Source organism: Oncorhynchus nerka, linkage group LG7, assembly GCF_034236695.1.
Source record: "Oncorhynchus nerka isolate Pitt River linkage group LG7, Oner_Uvic_2.0, whole genome shotgun sequence".
Lineage (NCBI taxonomy): Eukaryota > Metazoa > Chordata > Actinopteri > Salmoniformes > Salmonidae > Oncorhynchus > Oncorhynchus nerka.
Genome location: NC_088402.1, coordinates 32,105,784 through 32,126,472, shown reverse-complemented (window position 1 = coordinate 32,126,472; position 20,689 = coordinate 32,105,784). Strand labels below are relative to the sequence as shown.

The following is a 20,689-nucleotide window of genomic DNA, read 5'->3' as shown; positions in this document are numbered from 1 at the left end:
GGCCTAAAATCTGTCTTCTCCAGCAGGTGGCGGGTTTTCGTTTTCTTTCGCTCACCGAGCAATTCATTTTTGTATGGACGTCAATGTGTGTCGAATTTTGTTAGCAAACAAATATAGTTATTTATTTGCTACGTGTGGCTTATTTGATCGAATACAAGTTTCGTAATGATTAGGTTTTTATGAATGTACTGATATAAGTAGGACACGTAACATCATAGCAATTTTGAGAAAAAACACTTTATATCGGAGGTGTGCCTAGGCATCACTAGTTCAAGCACATCGGTAAAGTCATAAACCCCGTCTTTCTACAATTTCTCTTCTTAAAATGGGATTTTAAAACTAACCCTAACCACACTGCTAGTTTTATGCCTACCTTTAAATTAAAACCCTAAATATGCATTTTCAGGACTTTTTACGTTTTAGACAATGTTCATGTTGTGCTGTGGTATTGTAACTAGTGCCTGTTGTTCACTCTCGTATCTGCTCTCTCATTGGCTAGAATGGTCCCACCTGATCATGCCTCTTCCCGACTGTCTTCCATTTGTAAATACATTTATTTTCATTGGTAGCGCGGCCACTAGAGTATCTGGTCAATATAATGGAGAATCTGTGATGAAGTTCATTTTTCACAGTTGGTGATGGCGGGTGTTGTCGAAATCGACACCATGAAGAATTACCACATAGCCTTTGAGAGAATAGACCCCGATACGAGTCGTTATCCCTACTGTATTGTGTGGACACCTATCCCCGTGCTATCGTGAGTTCCCGGATTAAACATGCATGTTTACTTTGTTTTGCGCGTGATCATAATGGGGCGAGTTATTGGTGACAGCTCGGTAGCTAACGTTAGCGAGCTGGCTAGCCATTTGCTATCAGTCAGTTTATTAACTGTTCTCAAGCCCAGTCGGTTAGAAATGCCGACAGGTTCAGATAAAAAAATATAATTTAAAACGCTGACTTTCCTTTTTCGACGGACCCAGTCGGGACAGTTGACAGCATAGCCCCGTGGCTAGTTAGCCTTTGCTGATATAGAAAGGCACACAGGCTAAATATGTTATTTTAACGTTAGCTACTTGGCTACAATATGATTAATCCAACAAATTGGTTTTGTATCAAAGTGGTTTAATACAATCTATCCGTTTCAGCCAGGCAACTCGCTACATTTTATCAAAGCCACGAGCTGCTATAGTAGTTCAAAGTTACGTCATCTTCACACACAGGTTGTAGGCTGCTATATCATTGGCATTTTGCACATTATACGTTTTTATCAGCCTACCAAAACAAAATCGGCTAATTGCTAGGGTTTGGCTGTTTCAAAACAAATGTGTTTTATGAAATCACCAGTTCTTTAGTCTACCTGTTAGCTATGATTTTGTTGTGGTGTTGTAGGGAGTGTGTTTTCGATCAACCAGGAGACTGAAACTGAATGTGTACTTAATGGAACCCTATTCCCTTTATAGTGCACTAATTTTGACTGGTCAAAGTTAATACACTAAAGAGAATAGGGTACCATACAGTCCTCACAACCTGCTTTTTGGCCAATAACCCACCCGCCCTACATAATATCTCACTGCTTAGTATTTAGGTCGGCATGACTGCACTGCACTCTCTCCAGGAATCCTGTGAAATTAATATTGGATCAGGCATTATCTAGGATGCCTCCTCCTGCACCATTTCACTGTTGCAAAATGACATCTCTTGAATGCATAATATAAGGGTATCATTGGTATAAACCAATCATATGAATATGCTCTTAAGCGGCTGCCAGATTTATGAGCACTTCTATAGAAGAAATTATGTTCTATGTCCAAAAGGCACCCTGTACCCTATGTACTGCACTATAAAAGAAATAGGGTGCCATTTGGGACTTAATCGCTGTAACTCGATGCAGTTATGCCTCGATCAGACCGACAGCATCATTGCATCAATGCTGCATAATACATTTAAAACAATTTTTGTGGATATGTGTGCAACAAAAGTTCAACATTCACATTTTGCTACTATTTCTGTCAAGTCTACTCACACACTTTGATGCATATGTTGGGTAAATCCAACGAATGCACCACACAGAATGCACTGCCTCTGCAAAGCAATACTGCAAGGCAAACGCAGCATTTCTTTGGAAATGAATGTACTTCTGGTGTACAAAAATGCAATGCTGCTGTTGGTCTGATCAAGGCGTGAGGGTTCGTGGACAATACACTGCCCAATTTGTTAATTTCAGCTAGGCTTTATTCCACCTTGGAACTGGAGAGAACCTTTGCATTGAAAGTCATCCACAGTGAATACATTGTGTAAATCCTGAAGAACTTTACAATTATTTGTTTTATTTTTATTGTGACAGTGTGAGGCAGGCTATTTTATATTTTAATGTCTATTCAAATCATATTCTTCGTTTTCAGATGGCTGCTACCATTCATTGGACACATGGGAATCTGCACCTCTTCAGGTATCATCCGTGACTTTGCTGGGCCCTACTTTGTCTCTGTGAGTACTTCTGTTCTTCCTCTCCTCTCTTCTTCGGTTCTTTCTTTCCTCCTCTCTTATTTTCTTTCTGTTCTTCCTCTCAAGCTGCTGAAGGAAATTGACACGTAATTTGGTTGAAATCCTAACAGGCCTAGACACACTACACACACTGGCATAGATTTAGGGCCCATTTCCCAGAACCAGATTAAGCCTACTCCTGAAGATGAATCTTGGTCAGTGGGAAACCGCCGTCACTGTTCCAGAATGTTGAGTTTCGTCTTTAATACTTGTTTTCCCAGACGTCATAAGAGTTGGCAAACAGATTTGGGACCGGCGGCAAGTATACATTGGAGCTGGCTTCAAACCACATTGAAATATCTCTCGGCTGCCTGTAGAGGGAGTGAACTATAGATTTTTATATACAGTGCATTCAGAAAATATTCGGACCCCTTGACTTTTTCTGCATTTTGTTACATTACAGCCTTATTCTAAAATTGATTAAATAAATGTTTTTCCTTATCAATCTACACACAATACCCCATAAAGATAAAGCAAAACAGGTTTTTATAAATGTTTGCAAATGTATTCAAAATCAAAACAGATACCTTATTTACGTGAGTATTCAGACCTTTTGCTATGCGACATGAAATTGAGCTCAGGTGCTTCCTGTTTAGGGCTGTCCCTGACAAAAAAATCTTGATCAACCGAAAGTCGTCTGTTCTTTCGACCAAACGTTCAAAATAATTTTTTAAACATGTATTTTTCCATTATATAGACACACCATATGTGTTTTTAATAAAATCAACTAAACTCAGCAGTTCATAAATATTTGTATGAACATAACAAGATTCAACAAATGAGACATAAACTAAACAAGTTCCACACACATGTGACTAACAGAAATGGAATAATGTGTCCCTGAACAAAGGGGGGGTCAAAATCAAAAGTAACAGTCAGTGTCTGGTGTGGCCACCATCTGTACTGCAGTGCATCTCCTCATGGACTGCACCAGATTTGCCAGTTCTTGGTGGAAGAGGTATTTGGATTTTTACGAATTATCTTTGAAAGACAGGGTCCTGAAAAAGGAAGTTTATTTTTTTGCTGAGTCTATATGCATTGAGCTTGTCTTATGCTTAAGGTTTGATGAAATAAGACAAATGCCTCAAGAGGGCACCAGAGATCTAGATAACCCGAAGAAAAAACCTTAACCTGACCCAACTTTTCTCCTCCTGCTCTTGCTGGCTTTCGCAGATTCTGCCATTACTCTCCTGAAGTTGCCGGTAATGGGCTACACGAGGAGTCGGCAACATTTCTCATGTGGAATGTGCCAATTTATCTTACAATTTCTATCGATCTGCTTGCCAGTTATGGTTTTGATATGCATATTTGTGAAACTGTTTAATTTAATTTATAATATCTCAGTCATTGTCATGTGCTTAATCAAAATTCTATCCAAATCTTAAACTAAAAAGTAACTTCTATTGCTATTGCCAACTATTTGAAAAATAGCATACATAAAGCCAACAAATAACAACGTTGTGTCCTGCAGGTAGAAAATATCAGGCTAAAAATAAATATCCTATAAATCACATTGGCTACACATGGCCTGTCTGCAATTAACTTGCAACCTTTTGTTAACTTGGGTCAGTCTGAAGCTTCCATTAGCAAACTTGCAACATTGTATAAAATATTCTGGGCCTCAGTTTCCTGTGTCAGTGAGCTTGGGACAGACACAGCTGTAGGATATTTGCGCAAGGGATAAGAAGCAGTGCTTGACCTGGGCAGGAGCTCACTGGAGCCGAGTGCCGGAACCTCAAATTTTCTAAAATGTTTCCCTTTTACGCTTAGTGGTTATCAAAATGGAGAGAGCTGGAAAGATTTTTCAAATACATTGGCATTCTCTCAACCTACTTCATGAGGTAGTCACCTGGAATGCATTTCAATTAACAGGTGTGCCTTGTTAAAACCTCTATGGGCTAGGTGGCCCGCTAGCGGGATAATAAAGACAACTTCCTGTGAAATTGGAGAGCACCAAATTCAAATGACAATCGTATATCCATGAATGTTTAATATTACAAGTGTCTTACATCATTTAAAAGGTTAACTTCTTGTTAATCCAACTGTGTTGTCAGATTTCAAAAAGGCTTTACGGCGAAAGCATACCATGTGATTATCTGAGGACAGCGCCCCACATCAAACTACTTTTTCAACCAGCACCGGCTTCACAAAAATCACAAATAGCAATAAAATAAATAATTAACCTTTGAAGATCTTCCTCTGTTTGCAGTCCCAAGGGTCCCAGCTGCACAATTAATGTTTTTTTTGTTCGATAAAGTCCTTTATATCCAAAAAAGTCAGTTTAGTTGGCGCCATTGATTTCAGTAATCCACTCCTTCAACATGCATACAAAGGAATTCAAAAAGCTACCTGTAAACTTCGTCCAAACAAGTGAAACAATGTTTCTATTCAATCCTTCAGTACCTTAATATGTAAATAAATGATCATATTTCAGGTGGGTAGAACGGTGTTCAATAGGAAAGGAAAATAACGAAGAGCGCGCCCTCATTCACGCGCGCCAAAAGCCTACCTTTCCTGATGACAACACCTTGGACAAACTACAACTACTTGTTTGTTTTTCAAAAAACAAGCCTGAAACCCTGTATAAAGACTGACATCTAGTGGAAGCCATAGGAACTGCAATCTGGGAGAAATTTTGATATATAGACCCATAGACTTCCATTGGAATGGCCTGTGACCGCCCCCCCCCAAAAAATTACGAATGGATTTTCCTCGGGTTTTCGCCTGCCATATCAGTTCTGTTATACTCCGACATTATTTTAACAGTTCTAGAAACGTCAAGGTGTTTTCTATCTAATTCTACCAATTATATTCATATCCTAGCCTCTGGGCCTGAGTAACAGGCAGTTGACTTCAGGCACGTCAGTCAGGCAGAAATTCAGTATACTGTCCCCTAGCTCGAAGAAATTAAAAGCTAATTTGTGGAATTCCTTTCCTTCTTAATGCGTTTGAGCCAATCAGTTGTGACGAGGTAGGGGTGGTATACAGAAGATAGCCCTATTTGGTAAAAGACCAAGTCCATATTATGGCAAGAACTGCTCAAATAAGCAAAGAGAAGCGGCCTTCCATCATTACTTTTAGACATGAAGGTCAAACAATATGGAAAATTAAGGACTTTGAAAGTTTCTTCAAGTGCGGTCGGAAAAACCATAAAGCGCTATGATGAAACTGGCTCGCATGAGGACCACCACAGGAATGGAAGACCCAGAGTTACCTCCGCTGCAGAGGAAAAAATTCATTATAGCTACCAGCCTCAGAAATTGCAGCCCAAATAAATGCTTCACAGAGTTCAAGTAACAGACAAATCACAACTGTTCAAAGGAGAATGATTTTTTAATTTTTTATTTCCACCTTTATTTTACCAGGTAGGCTAGAGAACAAGCTCTGATTTAGAACTGCGACCTGGCCAAGGTAAAGCAAAGCAGTGCGACACAAACCACACAGAGTTACACATGGAATAAATCAGACCTTCATGGTTGAATCGCTGCAAATAAACCACTCCTAAAAGACACCAATAAGAAGAAGAGACTACCTTGGGCCAAGAAACACGAGCAACGAACATTAGACCGGTGGAACTATGTCATTTGGTCTGGAGTTCAAATTGGAGATTTTTGGTTCCAACTGCTGTGTCTTTGTGAGACGCGATGTGGGTGAACGGATGATCTCCGCATTTGTATTTCCCACTGTAAAGCATGGAGGAGGAGGTGTTATGGTGCTTTGTTGGTGACACTGTCTGTGATTTATTTAGATTTCAAGGCACACTTAACCAGCAAGGCTACCACAGCAGTCTGCAGCGATACGCCATCCCGTCTGGTTTGTGTTTAGTGGGACTATCATTTGTTTTTCAGCAGGACAATGACCCAACACACCTCCAGGCTGTATAAGGGCTATTTGACCACGACGGAGAGTGATGGAGTGCTGCATCAGATTACATGGCCTCCACAATCCTCCAACCTCAACCAAATTGAGATGGTTTTGGACAGCAGCGAGAAGGAAAAGCAGCGAGCAAGTGCTCAGCATATGTGGGAACTCCTTCAAGACTGTTGGAAAAGCATTTCAGGTGAAGCTGGTTGAGAGTGTGCAAAGCTGTCATCAACACAAAGGGTGGTTATTTGAAGAATCTCAAATATAAAATATTTTGATTTCTTTAACACTTTTTTGGGGTTACAACTTGATTCCATGTGTTGTCATAGTTTTGATGTCTTCACTATTATTATACAATGTAGAAAATAGTAAAAATCAAGAAAAACCCTTGAATGAGTAGGTGTTCTCAAACTTTTGACTGAGTGTCAACAATTGAAGTTGGAAGTTTTCATACACTTTAGCCAAATGCATTTAAACTCTGTTTTTCACAATTCCTGACATTTAATCCTTGGAAAATTCCCTGTCTTAGGTCAGTTAGGATCATCACTTTTATTTTAAGAATGTGAAATGTCAGAATAATAGTAGTGATTTATTTCAGCTTTTATTTCTTTCATCACATTCCCAGCGGGTCAGAAGTTTACATACAGTCAATTAGTGTATGGTAGTATTGCCTTTAAATTGTTTAACTTGGGTCCCACAATAAGTTGGGTGAATTATGGCCCATTCCTCCTGACAGAGCTTGTGTAACTGAGTCCGGTTTGTAGGCCTTCTTGCTCGCACTCGCCTTTTCAGTTCTGCCCAGAAATGTTCTATAGGATTGAGGTCAGAGCTTTGTGATGGCCACTCCAATACCTTGACTTTGTTGTCCTTAAGCCATTTTGCCACAACTTTAGAAGTATGCTTAGGGTCATTGTCCATTTGGAAGACCCGTTCCAATGGCACTCCTGCGATCAAGCTTTAACTTCCTGACTGATGTCTTGAGATGTTGCTTCAATATATCCACATAATTCTCCTGTCTCATGATGCCATCTATTTTGTGAAGTACACCAGTACCTCCTGCAGCAAAGCACCTACACAACATGATGCTGCCACCCACATGATGCTGCCACCCATGTGCATGGTTGGGATGGTGTTCTTCAGCTTGCAAGCAGCCCCCTTTTCCTCCAAACATAATGATGGTCATTATGGCCAAACAGCTCTATTTTTGTTTAATCAGACCAGAGGGCATTTCTCCAAAAAGTACGATCTTTGTCTCCATGTGCAGTTGCAAACCGTAGTCTGGCTTTTTTTGTGGCGATTTTACTGTGGATATAGATACTTTTGTACCTGTTTCCTCCAGCATCTTCACTTTGCTGTTGTTCGGGGATTGATTTGCACTTTTCGCACCAGTACGTTCATCTCCTGAGCGCTATGATGGCTGCGTGGTCCCATGGTGTTTATACTTGCGGTCTTGGCTGATTTCTTTTGATTTTCCCATGATGTCAAGCAAAGAAGCACTGAGTTTGAAGGTAGGCTTTGAAATACATCACTCAAATTATGTCAATTAGCCTATCAGAAGCTTTAAAGCCATGCCATCATTTTCTGGAATTTTCCAAGCTGTTTAAAGACACAGTCAACTTAGTGGATGTAAACCTATCACCCACTGGAATTGTGATACAGTGAAATAATCAGTCTGTAAACAATTGTGGGAAAAATTACTTGTCATGCACAAAGTAGATGTCCTAACCGACTTGCCAAAACTATAGTTTGTTAACAAGAATTTTGTGAAGTGGTTGAAACACTTAGGTTGGAGTCATTAAAACTAGTTTATGTAAACTTCAACTGTATGTATGTGTGTATAATATATGTACACTACCGGTCATAAGTTTGGGGTCACTTAGAAATGTCCTTGTTTTGAAAGAAAGGCAACTTTTTTTGTCCATTTTAAAATGACATCACACTGATCAGAAATACAGTGTAGACATTGATCATGTTGTAAATGACTATTGTAGCTGGAAACAGCAGCTTTTTAATGGAATATCTGCATAGACCCACAGAGGCCCATTATCAGCAACCATCACTCACTCCTGTGTTCCAATGGCACGTTGTGTTAGCTAATCCAAGTTTATCATTTTGAAAGGCTAATTGATAATTAGAAAACCCTTTTGCATTTATGTTATCACAGATGAAAAGTGTTGTGCTGATTTAAAGAAGCAATAAAACTGGCCCAAGATTCTCTGGTCTGATGAAACCAAGATTGAACTCTGGCCTGAATGCCAGGTGTAACTTCTGGCACCATCCCTACGGTGAAGCATGGTCATATTGTATAGTATTGGTCACATACACGTGGTTAGCAGATGTTCTTGCGAAGTAGTGAAATGCTTGTGTATAGTGAAATGCTTGTGTATAGTGAAATGCTTGTGTGTAGTGAAATACTTGTGTGTAGTGAAATACTTGTGGTGGCAGCATCATGCTGTAGGGATGTTTGTCAGTGGCAGGGTCTGGAAGACTAGTCAGCATCAAAGGAAAGATGAATGGAGCAAAGTACAAAGAGATCCTTGATGAAAACCTGCTCGGGACCTCAGACAGGGGCAAAGTATCCCTTTCCAACAGGACAATAACTCTAAGCACACAGCCAAGACAACGCAGGAGTGGCTTCGGGACAAGTCTCTGAATGTCCTTGAGTGGCCCAGCCAGAGCCCAGATTTGAACGCGATCAAACATCTCTGGAGATGTGAAAATAGCTGTGCAGCGACACTCCCCATCCAACCTGACAGAGCTTTAGAGGATCTGCGGAAAGTAATAGGAGAAACTCCCCAAATCAAAGTTTATTTGTGACGTGCGCGGAATACAACAGGTTACAACACCTTACAGTGAAATGCTTACTTACAGGATCTTACCAATAGTGCAAAAAAAGGTATTAGGTGAACAATGGGTAAGTAAAGAAATAAAACAACAGTAAAAAGACAGGCTATAAAAGTAGCGAGGCTTCATACAGACACTGGTTGGTCAGGCTGATTGAGGTAGTATGTACATGTAGATATGGTTAAAGTGACTATGCATATATGATGAACAGAGAGTAGCAGAAGCGTAAAAGAGGGGTTGGCGGGTGGTGGGTGGGACACAATGCAGATAGCCCAGTTAGCCAATGTGTGGGGGCACTGGTTGGTCGGGCCAATCGAGGGAGTATGAACATGAATGTATAGTTAAAGTGACTATGCATATATGATAAACAGAGATTAGCAGCAGTGTAAAAAGAGGTGGTGGGGGGGGGGGGAACACGATGCAAATAGTCCAGGTAGCCATTTGATTACCTGTTCAGGAGTCTTATGGCTTTGGGGTAAAAACTGTTGAGATGCCTTTTTGTCCTAGACTTGGCACTCTGGTGCCAAAAGCTGGTGTGCCACGCTTGTAGCGTCATACCCAAGAAGACTTGAGGCTGTAATCGCTGCCAAAGGTGCTTCAACAAAGTACTGAGTAAAAGGACTCGACTGGGGACTAGGTTTCAAGAGATGTGTGTTTGCTCACTATTACATTGTCCTTCCTGGGAGAACTTGTCAGGGACATAGAAGTCCCCTAAGGGATCAATAGAGTTCAATTTGGTCCGTTAACTCCCTGACGCTCCCCTACATGCACACTTGTTGGCCCCAAAAAGGTCATCCATTATTTGTGATTGCTAAATTGAAAAAAAGTTTCTATACCAATAGGATTACCCTGGTGTGTACAGGGTGAAGAACTAGACCACCCCTCCACCACTTTCTCCACCATGAGTATAATGTTTGTTCTAGCTCATGGGCAACTGGGGTCGCGGCCCCTCTTTGTAGGTCCGCTGATCAATTTCCATTTTTTTCAGGGGGAACTCAATCGGGGTCTCAATTTACTGTTGTTAGAATAGTGGAATACTATAGTTTTTCTCTTGCTATGTTAGCCACTGACAGTCACTCAATTCGCTCATGTCAGATAAACCTTTTTTCTTCTTCTAGCCAGCTATCTAAACTTGTAGTAATCAGGCTCGAATTACCGACCGGGTGGCCCCATTGATTCACTTATGTCCCCCAAAAGGCTAGGGCCGGCTCTGACTGCATGTGTGGGTATGGATGTTGGTATGCAGACCCTCGAGCCACTGCGGTCCCTCATAAAATGAGTTCCAGTGGAGGCTGCTGAGGGGAGGATGGCTGGAATGGAGTGAATGGTATCAAACACATGAAAATCATGTTTGAGTCCTTTCACTCCATTCTACCCTCCACTGATGAGTTTGGATTTTGTATGGCCCCCAACCCCGTCAAAGTTGCCTATCCCTGTTGTAGCTAGACGTTGACTTTGTCTTTGTGGCGTTTGGAAGATCCCAGTTATAAGCTTTGTATCTGTTCACTAGTTTTAATGGCCTCATTGGGAATTCCATGATCTGATGCACCTCTGCCCCCTGTCCATGTTTCGTATTCCACACCCAGCCAGCCTGGTTGGCAGAGTCGTAATAAAATAGGTTTATAAATACTGAGATTCTGTTTATAACACTCAAGGTTGTTTCATGGTTAAATAAATAAATTGGGACAGTAAGTGAAACTGCCCCAGTGGACAACAAGTGGGGTATACTGTAGCACGCGCACACACACACACACACACACACACACACACACACACACACACCAATGCTATTACCTCCTGGGTGGTCTTTATCTGTTTCCTGTATCACTTCAACACCTTATATGGTTTGTTGTTTATCTGCTGATTTATGAAAATTAACATACCCCAAAAACTGCACTTTAGGATGATTTAACATTTAGTTTTTGCATCATTCAATAGGTTTGATATAATAAACACATGACCATTTATATTGCATATTGTTTTCTTTTTGTTTTATTGCAGGAAGACAACATGGCCTTTGGGAGACCAACAAAGTAAGTGAATGGAATGTTCGTGGGAGGTGTTATTCTTATCTTGATGACTGAAATGTTTGTCCTCTTCATGGTCAAATCAGTAGAGGGATATGAAAACCTCAGCATCTTTTCTCAACATACAGTGGGGTCCCAAATTATTGACACCCTTGATAAAGATGAGCAATAATGACTGTATAAAATCAATCAGATTCTGGGCTATATAGTATGCAACAAAAAAAAGTGATATTCTATTTTATACTAATGCAATTAGAATAATCCTGAATGAATTGTGAATTATGATCAGTGAGAAAGTTACAGATGGTCAAAGATCATATCACTAAGACATGCTAACCTTCCCTGTTATTGTAATGGTGAGAGGTTAGCATGTCTTGGGGGTTTGATGTTTGAACCTCAAACTTTCTCATTAATCATTGCTGGTGATTCTTTCAGGATTATCCGTAATCATGGTAGCATCCATATTTAATGTTGAAGTGTTTTGCGATATACTTATTTTACAATAAAAGTGACTCCAAAATGACACAATACATTATTTACCATTCATTTCTATTTGGCACAAAATCTGAAACACCACCAAAACAAACTGCAAATGCATCCAACAAGTTTGTAGTCCCACGCTTGATGTAGTCATTGCATGCAAGGAATATGGGACCGAATACTAAACCTTCAACTTCTTTATTTACATGAGTCTTTAGGGGTGTCAATCATTTAGACCCCTCCTTTTTTGTGTTTTTGTTACTTGTTAAACAAAATTGATTTCTCAGAGAAAATGCATTAATATAAAATATAATTTCCCAATTTTTTTGTGGTTGTTGAATACAATATACAGAGCGTCCAAAACAATAGGAACACCTTCCTAATAATGAGTTACACTCCCCCCTTTTGCCCTCAGAACAGCCTCAATTCGTTGGGACATGGACTCTACAAGGTGTCAAAAGCGTTCCACAGGGATGCTGGCCCATGTTGACTCCAACGCTTCCCACAATTTTGTTTTCTGCAAGTTGAGTTTGCTGCATTTCATTTGGGTGGTGGACTTTTCTTGATACACACAGTAAACTGTTGCGCCTGGAAAAACTCAGCAGTGTTGCATTTCTGGCACCTAATACCATACCCTGTTTAAAGGCACTTCAATATTTTGTCTTGCCCATTCACCCTCTGAATGTTACACATACACAATCCATGTCTCAAGGCTTAAAAATCTGTCTTTAACCTGTCTCCTCCCCTTCATCGACACTGATTGAAGTGGATTTAGCAAGAGACTTCAAAAAGGGATCTTAGCTTTTACCTGGATTCATCTGTTCACTCTGTCATGGAAAGAGCTCGTGTTCCTAATGTTTTGTACACTGAGTGTAGCTCAGTATTTTTAATTAGTTATTTTATACAGTCATTATTGCTAATCTTTATCAAGGGTGTCAATAATTTCAGACCCCACCGTATCTTGAATTAAAGCACTTGTTGATTGTTTAATTACAATTCTGAGAGAGAATATTGGTGCAGAGCAGTTAACTTGGACCCAGATCTATTTGTGCTGTATACCCAACTCTAGCACAAACAGATCTAGGACCAGTAGCTTTAGTTTCTGATAGAAGATCTATGTATTTGAAGGTACTGGATGCTGGACGTAGCCAAGGTGTATGCTAGTGGCTCCAACGCCTGGGACACAGCAGTGCATGACGCCTCAGAAGAGTACAAAAACAGAATGGTAAGGAATTGTGGGTGTAAGGTTGCAACTGGAAGGTTGTCGGTTTGAATCCAAATTCTGGTGGTGTTCTAGGTATCGTAGATGCCATCTCGTGCCTTTGAGCAAAGCACTTAACCCCTAAACTGTTCCAGGGGTACCGCACCGTACTAACGTTGATTATACTTCTCTCTCCCCAGCACAACCTCTGCTGTGACAACTGTCACTCCCATGTGGCCATGGCTCTGAACCTGATGCGCTATGAGAACAAGACCTCGTGGAACATGATCAACCTCTGTCTGCTCTCCCTAGTCCACGGAAAACACGTCAGGTACTGACATACTGACTTTCTGTCTTTGTCTGCTCTCCCTCTGCTACAGCAAACACGTCAGGTACTGACATACTGCTGCAGAAATGGTTCAAGTCAAAAGAATCTCCTGCATTTGCATTGTTCAGATTTACCACAGTGTGACGGAATTTTTTAGAGCCAAAACTGTATCTTACTTATGCTCCACAAAGCCATGCGAGGTAGGGCTAGATATTGGGGATGTGTAATCTCTGGGTCCCATGAGCTGATGGTTATGATGTCACTGAATTTCCTCTGAATACAGGGAATCCTGAGAGACAGAAGGACAGAGGGCCTCCTGATGATTTTGTGGAGATATTAGGCTTGAGTCTGATGGACGAGCAGTATGTTGTGGTTGAAGGAATGTGACAGCTCGTTCCCATGCCCCCTCCTGTGAGAGTGGTAGTGGCCACTAGTCTTCCCACTAGCATACTACCCAGATACAGTTCCTATTTCTGCAACTTTTAATAACCTGTGATTCTCCAAGAGGGATTTGTTGTTGCAATTAATTGAATCTATTTACTACATTGGAGTGTATCCAGGATAATAATTCTCAATACTCTGCGATAAACAAGTGATGCTTCATATCTTGTATAATATCTATGATTCTAATTTAACGGCTTTTATCTGCAGCTTTATTAAAATATGTATTTTTCTTTGAACTCGATTGACAATTATGTTTAGACCTGTTTTAATGATGGCTCTTTTTGAAACGGGATTATAGATTTCAGATAATCTCATTAAGTGTGTTGGATTATTTGGATACTTCCTGCAGTTGCCATGGTAACCTCTGTGGAACCCTGGACTCATAACTCTGGACTGCAGATGGGAATGAAATGCATGATGTTCTAGAATGCTCATTTGTTCATTTGTGTTCTAGAATGTGAACCCATACCATGTATTCATGCAATCTGAGTGGTATGCATGCTACTATGCACTAAGCTCCTGGCCTGGCTGGAGTTTAGCGGTTGCCGTGGCGACTGCCTGAGCCTCAGCGTAATTGATTATGTGCATGCGATCTCAAACATGTGCTGTCACGACAACGGGGGAAATTATGTGAAGAGTCAGATTTTGACTCGGTCACTCCTCAGACCTCAGATATGATGATTTACATCTTGTTGTTGTTCCAGAAAGCCAATGTCTCTCTCGCTCTTTCCCTCCCTCTTGCTCTGCTCCTCATCTGTATCGCCCACTCTCTTTGCCCTCCCCTCTCGGTCTTTCTCTCCCTATTTCCAGCTGTGCAGGGTTCTTGAAGACCTGGCTTCCCTTCCTCATGTTGCTGGGTATTATCCTGACTGTGGCTCTAACCATTAACCTGCGGTGACCAGCCAACCAGGTGGGAGGACACAGCTTAAAGGGTGGTAAGGGGGAGGGACTCCTTGCAGGAGGGGGATGGGGGTTGAGTGAGGTGAGAGCACACACGGGGAGGGGGGACCCCCTGCAGGTTGGAAGTTGAGGTGGGAGGTGTCACTCTACACCTACTCTGCTTGTGAGGATCGAGTGGGAAAAAGACATGGAACTGTGACATCCCAGCAACAAACAAACCAATGAGAGAAGGGCAATAACATCCTCCTCTCGACTTAACACAAAGCCTGCTTGTTTCTAGGACCAGGCAACCAAGCTTTCAATGGTGGCGGATGGCAATTTAGATTTTTGTTTATTTTGGCATTGAGGTTAATTGTTCTTGATGGACGGTAGCTTACTTATAAATGTTTTAATCCCCCTCCACACACATCCCAACCCCATGCAATTTAATGCAGTTTTCAAATGTTTTGATTTTCAATTAAGTCCTACTATGGGGTGTATAGACCCTCATAATTTCTAGGTAATGGATGATGTTGCAGGTTCTGTAGACTAGAGGAGCGATAATAGTGGTGAAGGGGGCAGGGGTTGTTGTTTCTTTCAGGGGTAGTAGTCTTGTCTTCCACAGCGACAGCAGTATCCATCTCTTTCTCTCTGCCATGCTGAAACAAACACCCACCATCCATCTAATGACATGGGACTGATGATGACTCCGTGCTTCCCATACTCCATCTTGATGATTGGAACAGAAAACATGACATTTCCCTTTTAATGCCTTTAAAGGAATGTGTTATTGTGTTGACATTTTATACTTGTATTGATACAGTTCCTATTTCTGCAACTTTTAATAACCTGTGATTCACCAAGAGTGATTTGTTGTTACAATTAATTGAATCTACTACATTGGAGTGTATCCAGGATAATAATTCTCAAAACTCTGCTATAAACAAGTGATGCTTCATATGTTGTATAATATCTATGAGTCTAATTTAACGGCTTGTATCTGCATTTTATTAAAATATTTATATTTTTCTTAGAACTCGATTGACAATTATGTTTAGACCTGTTTTAATGATGGCTCTTTTTGAAATGGGATTATATATTTCAGATAATCTCATTAAGTGTGTTGGATTATTTGGATACTTCCTACAGTTGCCATGGTAACCTCTGGAACCCTGGACTCATAACTCTGGACTGCTGATGGGAATTAAATGCATGATGTTCTGGAATGCTGCAGAGTTCATTTGTGTTCTAGAATGTGAGCGTGCCAAATGTAGAGCTTCCCGGTCCCTACAGGAGAGGGATCACCGCTTTCTGATCTGTTCCACGCGCAAACTTTAACCCCAATGTGCCCCAGAAGAAAGAAGCCCCTCTGAAACCTGGCTCGGCCTGAGTTGACAAATTGAAAGTAATTCATATAGTTGGTGCCTGGAAAAACATGGGTCTTCCTGGATAACATGTATGTGCATGAATGGCTCAATTTATATCAAACTTCATTTTTAGACCGTACCATCTATATTGATTTTGTATGTAGTAGCCTACTTTCAAACACTGGCTAATCCTAGATCAGGGGTTCCCAAACTCGGTCCCGGGGCCTCCCCTGGATGCACGTTTTGGTTTTTGCCTAGCACTAAACAGATGATTCAAATAACTAACAGAATCATCAAGCGTTGATTATTTGAATCAGCTGTTTAGTGCTAGGGCAAAAACCAAAACGTGCACCCATGGGGGGCCTCTGCACCGCGTTTGGGAAACCCTGTCCTAGATGATGGTTGGCTCACAAAATCCAATGACATGGCTTTCTTTTGCGGTGGCAGGTTCAAATCCCCTCATTGTTTGAGTGAAAGCGCTGAACCTTTTCTTTTTATCTGTGGAGCTGCCAGAAGCAGCAGGTAGCCTGCTGGCTCCTCCAGGTTTACACACCCTTGTCACACTACCGAGCTGGACTGAACCGATGTACTGAGCTGGCCTGGTTACGCATCCAGCATAACGTGTAACCGTGCTGACTAAAAATGACTGTGCCAGAACAGTTTGGTTCGTTTTGGGTTGGGTTGGCACATTAGTGTTAGAAGCATACAAGTCTTTGGCTTAATATCCTGTGGTCTCCTCCTGTGCCAGAGAAAGTTTCACTCCTGTCTCAGATGAGATTAGGACATAGTGAAATGCCAATGCATCTCTATGCAGCCCTTTTCACATTCCTGCTTCTTTCTCTCTAGTTGGACTTTATTATTTGAAATTCCAGTAAATGTGATATGTCGATCTACTGCAATAACCCCAAATTGTATGTAGAAAAACAAACAGAAAACCATGTTTAGATTTGTATAGGAAGTCTTTAAAGATCCTTTTGCTTTCCATTACTTTCACAGTCAAGGCAGTTTTACACTACTTCTGTAGCTGTTGGTGATTTTATGTGAGATGCCAATTGTTTCCAGGGTATTGACATTCCTTTGGTGTGCTTATGGCGTCTTTCATCTTTCTTTTTCCTTTCATGTTCATGTGTAAATATTAGACCAAGTGCTTTTATCTTCGGATACTTGATGATAAATCACACCTGTTTTTAATGTTCTGTTTTAATTTAGATTGTAAATGAACTATCCTCCTTAATTCCCTTCATTTTCTACAAGCAATACCATATGATACAATATCAAAACTCATCACTGTTCTGCAATGAAGCAATTTTGTGCCTGAATGCATGAGTGAGTGTGTGTCAAAAGAAGCGTGTGGGCGTGTACATGCATGACGACCGGTTGTGCATGTCCTGGCTGCGTGTTCTATGTCTTTGTGGACACACAACTATTTTCTTGAATCCTGTGGCTTTTTGGGGAATTGACGATAACTGCATATGATATTAGATGGCTGCATATAACTTCCTTTATATACACTTATTTATTACCCAAATTGTTATCTAAAATGATGTAAATGGATAAAGGTGTATATAGTACATAATAGACTAGACTGTAATGGACCTTTTTTAAATAATCCATAGTTGACCCAAGTTTCCCAGTCTTGATATTAATTGTGTCTACACTCTTAGACAAAAGGGTTCCAAAAGGATGCTTCAGCTGTCCCCATAGGAGAACCCTTTTTGGTTCGGCGTAGAACCCTCTGTGGAAAGGGTTCTACATGGAACCAAAAATGGTTCTTCAAAGAGTTCTCCTATTGACATAAGGTCAATCTTGAGGGAATCTTCTTTGAGTCCAATAAGGATGTCCATATGATAGGCTCTCTGCAAGGTATTGTATAGTTTACCTATCCAACTGACAATCTCTTAGGCTTCTTTGAGTCCGATAAGGATGTCCATATGATAGGCTCTCTGCAGGGTATTGTATAGTTTACCTATCCAACTGACAATCTCTTAGGAAAAAATATAAATGATCAGAACCAAGACTTAAAAATAACTGATATTGGCACAAGGTGGAGGGAATGTTGGATCACAAGGTTACAGTTAACTAAAATGAACGTATTCATAGAATTTATTATACAATAGACAGCATTCACAAATTCTACAGCACAATGGCAAGAGTCATGTCTGAAGTGTAACACTAATAATGACTCAATAATCCATGCCTTCTGGGAATGTTAAAGTCAGAAAGTTATAGGCGGAGTTAAAGTTGGCTGTCAGAAGTATTACAGTGTAAATGTACTTTCAATCTGTCTCTCTGTATACTTTAAGACATGGCATACTGTATGAGGGTGCAGTGAGATACCCAATGTGTTGGACCATACTTTTCTCGCCAATCATCTTTTAAAAAATTATACTTAGACTGGAAATCGACCAATACTCTGTCATTTATGCAATGGAAAGTTCAAATGCTTTATCTAAATGTTGAAAGTGCGTGGGCTACAGAGAAACAAAATGGTGCCGTTTGAGGCCATGTGGCATAAAGGGATGTGGGCACTGGAGATGGGTGTTTGTGCTAGTGGTTCTGGGCAGGTGTGATGTAATTGATGTTTGTATGATGTTTTGTGTTTGTTCTAAAAATAATAATAATTAAGTTCTCCAGTGGGGACACCCGAAGAACCCTTTTAGGTTCTACAGTAGCTCTTTTTTTCAAAGAGTGTAGGAGGTGCCATGTAATAGTAAAGTAGATTAAAACTAACAGCAGAAGGATTGCACCTCCTTTCTGATGTCATTGGTGACTGATATTGTCGTTGAGTGATGAGCATCACCTGAGATGCAGGAGAATAGCTCTGCTCAGTGTTAACAAACCGACTGGGGCTTGAAAACAGTGCTTAAGTACCAAAAGTGGTCCCTGTTTTTTGTGTACCGTCATCAAATTGTGTACTATGTCATCCATTTTGTATGATACACTATAAAGAGTGCATTCTGAAAGTATTCGGACCGCTTTCTTTTTTTCTACATTTTGTTACGTTACAGCCTTATTCTAAAATTGATTAAATTGTTTTTCTCCCCTCATCAATCTACACACAATACCCCATAATGACAAAGCATGCACTATATACAAAAGTATGTGCACATGTTACGCCCCTGAAAACAGGGGAGAAATAATCACGAGAGTGATACGGTGTTGTATTCTCAAGTCAACATTTAGTTCAATGAGAAAAAGACCGCGAATTTCCCCAGGAATATGGGTGGAGACCAGAGCAATCGATCTCCGGCTCATAGATTAAAAGCATTTCGTAGATCACAGATTAACACTTTTAGGCACCACAAAATAAAGTAATCAATATAACGTTTACACATTACTCACACAATTCGTACCCTTTGACAGATTTGAACTTTAACACAATTATATGAATGTTATCAATCTCTATCAACTAATACTGAATGCATATTTTAACCTTAGATGTTTTAAGATCCTCACATACTATGAACTTACTAATACTTTTCAATGTATAACAGGCTATGAATATGTCCTTTAACCTGTCACACTCTCCCCGACAAAATAAATGTTGTCCCAACATTACCAACATTGTCTTCTTCAACAGTTCGTATGCACTGGACCTAGAAAATCCTCTTCTGTAAGGTAGTACTTGAGCAGAAGTCACGGGTCACAGTTCAAATATAACTAACAAGTTATATTCACAGTCCATATCTGTTGACCAGCTATATAACATAAGCAGTATTTTCTCATACTATTGATCAACAGTCCATCAATTTTAATGATCTATATGCATAGTCTGTAAATTGTCTCTTTTGACAGTCTGTGAAATCTGACAGTAGTCCATGGTCAAACATGTCAACTCTGTAGCCTCATGTTTGCTGAAGCCCATACATGTAAGGTGGCTGAAAGTAACATTGCTGTAGTGATGGCAGCCATGGAACCAGTCCTGGTGCAGAGTAGACAGGGAACAACTGTGGCTGTGGCTGTATACTGTAGCAGGAAGGGATACCAAGCTGATCATAGGTGATACGTCTTGGAGGGTGTCTCTCTCTTTGTGGCAGCTGGTAGGCTGGTTCCTCAGGTTCAGCAGCATCAGTATATGAAGGAAAGGCACTTGGTGGACGATCATCAGGCAAATTTTCAGCAGGCAAGTTAATCTCCTCAGCAGGTAGGTCTTTAACTGTTGTCTCCTCCAGCCGCTTTTCAACAAGAGGCTGTGCTGGTAGTGTATAAGGGACTGGCACTGCAACTGTCTGTTTCACTGTTGGGGGTCTGTGTTCCCACTCTCTCGCTGGTTCAGCATTCCTCTCCTCAGGTACTGTAGGAGATGTGGGAACCTGTAGCGGATCATGATGAAGGTCATATTCATCCCCACTGTCTTCATCAGAATCTAGAGTCTGTGATGCAGGCTGGTGTCTCCTCGTTTTCTGACTTTTGTCCACTTTGGTCATTTCTGGTTGTGTCTCAAAAGGTAAGTGGTCACAGGACATGAGCAGATTTCTGTGCAGGACCCTGGAGCGTCCCCTAACCTTTTCTGGTCTCAATTCATAAATCGGCAGGTCTGAACCCATTTGTCTCACCACTGTGTGAATTGTATCTTCCCAATAGTTACGGAGTTTTCCTGGTCCTCCTCTTGGTGTCAGGTTTTTAATCAGAACTCGCTCGCCAGGCTGTAGCACTGAACTCCTAACTTTAGTGTCATAGTACTTCTTACTTCTTTCAGCGGCTTTCTGAG

At 40.8% G+C, this 20,689-nt stretch overlaps 1 protein-coding gene across 3 annotated transcripts; it reads left to right on the top strand.

The window, feature by feature from the left end:
• The first annotated feature begins 551 nt into the window (after positions 1 to 551).
• LOC115131470 (transmembrane protein 222-like) lies at positions 552 to 18,944 on the top strand. 3 transcript variants are annotated; one of them, XM_029663219.2, is made up of 7 exons: positions 552 to 757; positions 2,403 to 2,487; positions 11,254 to 11,285; positions 12,888 to 12,984; positions 13,161 to 13,291; positions 14,543 to 14,642; positions 15,761 to 18,944. In XM_029663219.2, the coding sequence occupies exons 1-6, from the start codon at positions 639 to 641 to the stop codon at positions 14,628 to 14,630; spliced, it is 552 nt and encodes a 183-aa protein (XP_029519079.1). In that variant the 5' UTR covers positions 552 to 638; the 3' UTR covers positions 14,631 to 14,642; positions 15,761 to 18,944. The 3 variants fall into 3 exon arrangements, with proteins under 3 accessions (XP_029519079.1, XP_029519078.1, XP_064876506.1); XM_029663218.2 differs by having other exon boundaries at positions 14,543 to 18,944; XM_065020434.1 differs by lacking the exon at positions 552 to 757 and adding an exon at positions 6,393 to 6,604 and having other exon boundaries at positions 14,543 to 18,944.
• The last annotated feature ends 1,745 nt before the right edge of the window (positions 18,945 to 20,689 follow it).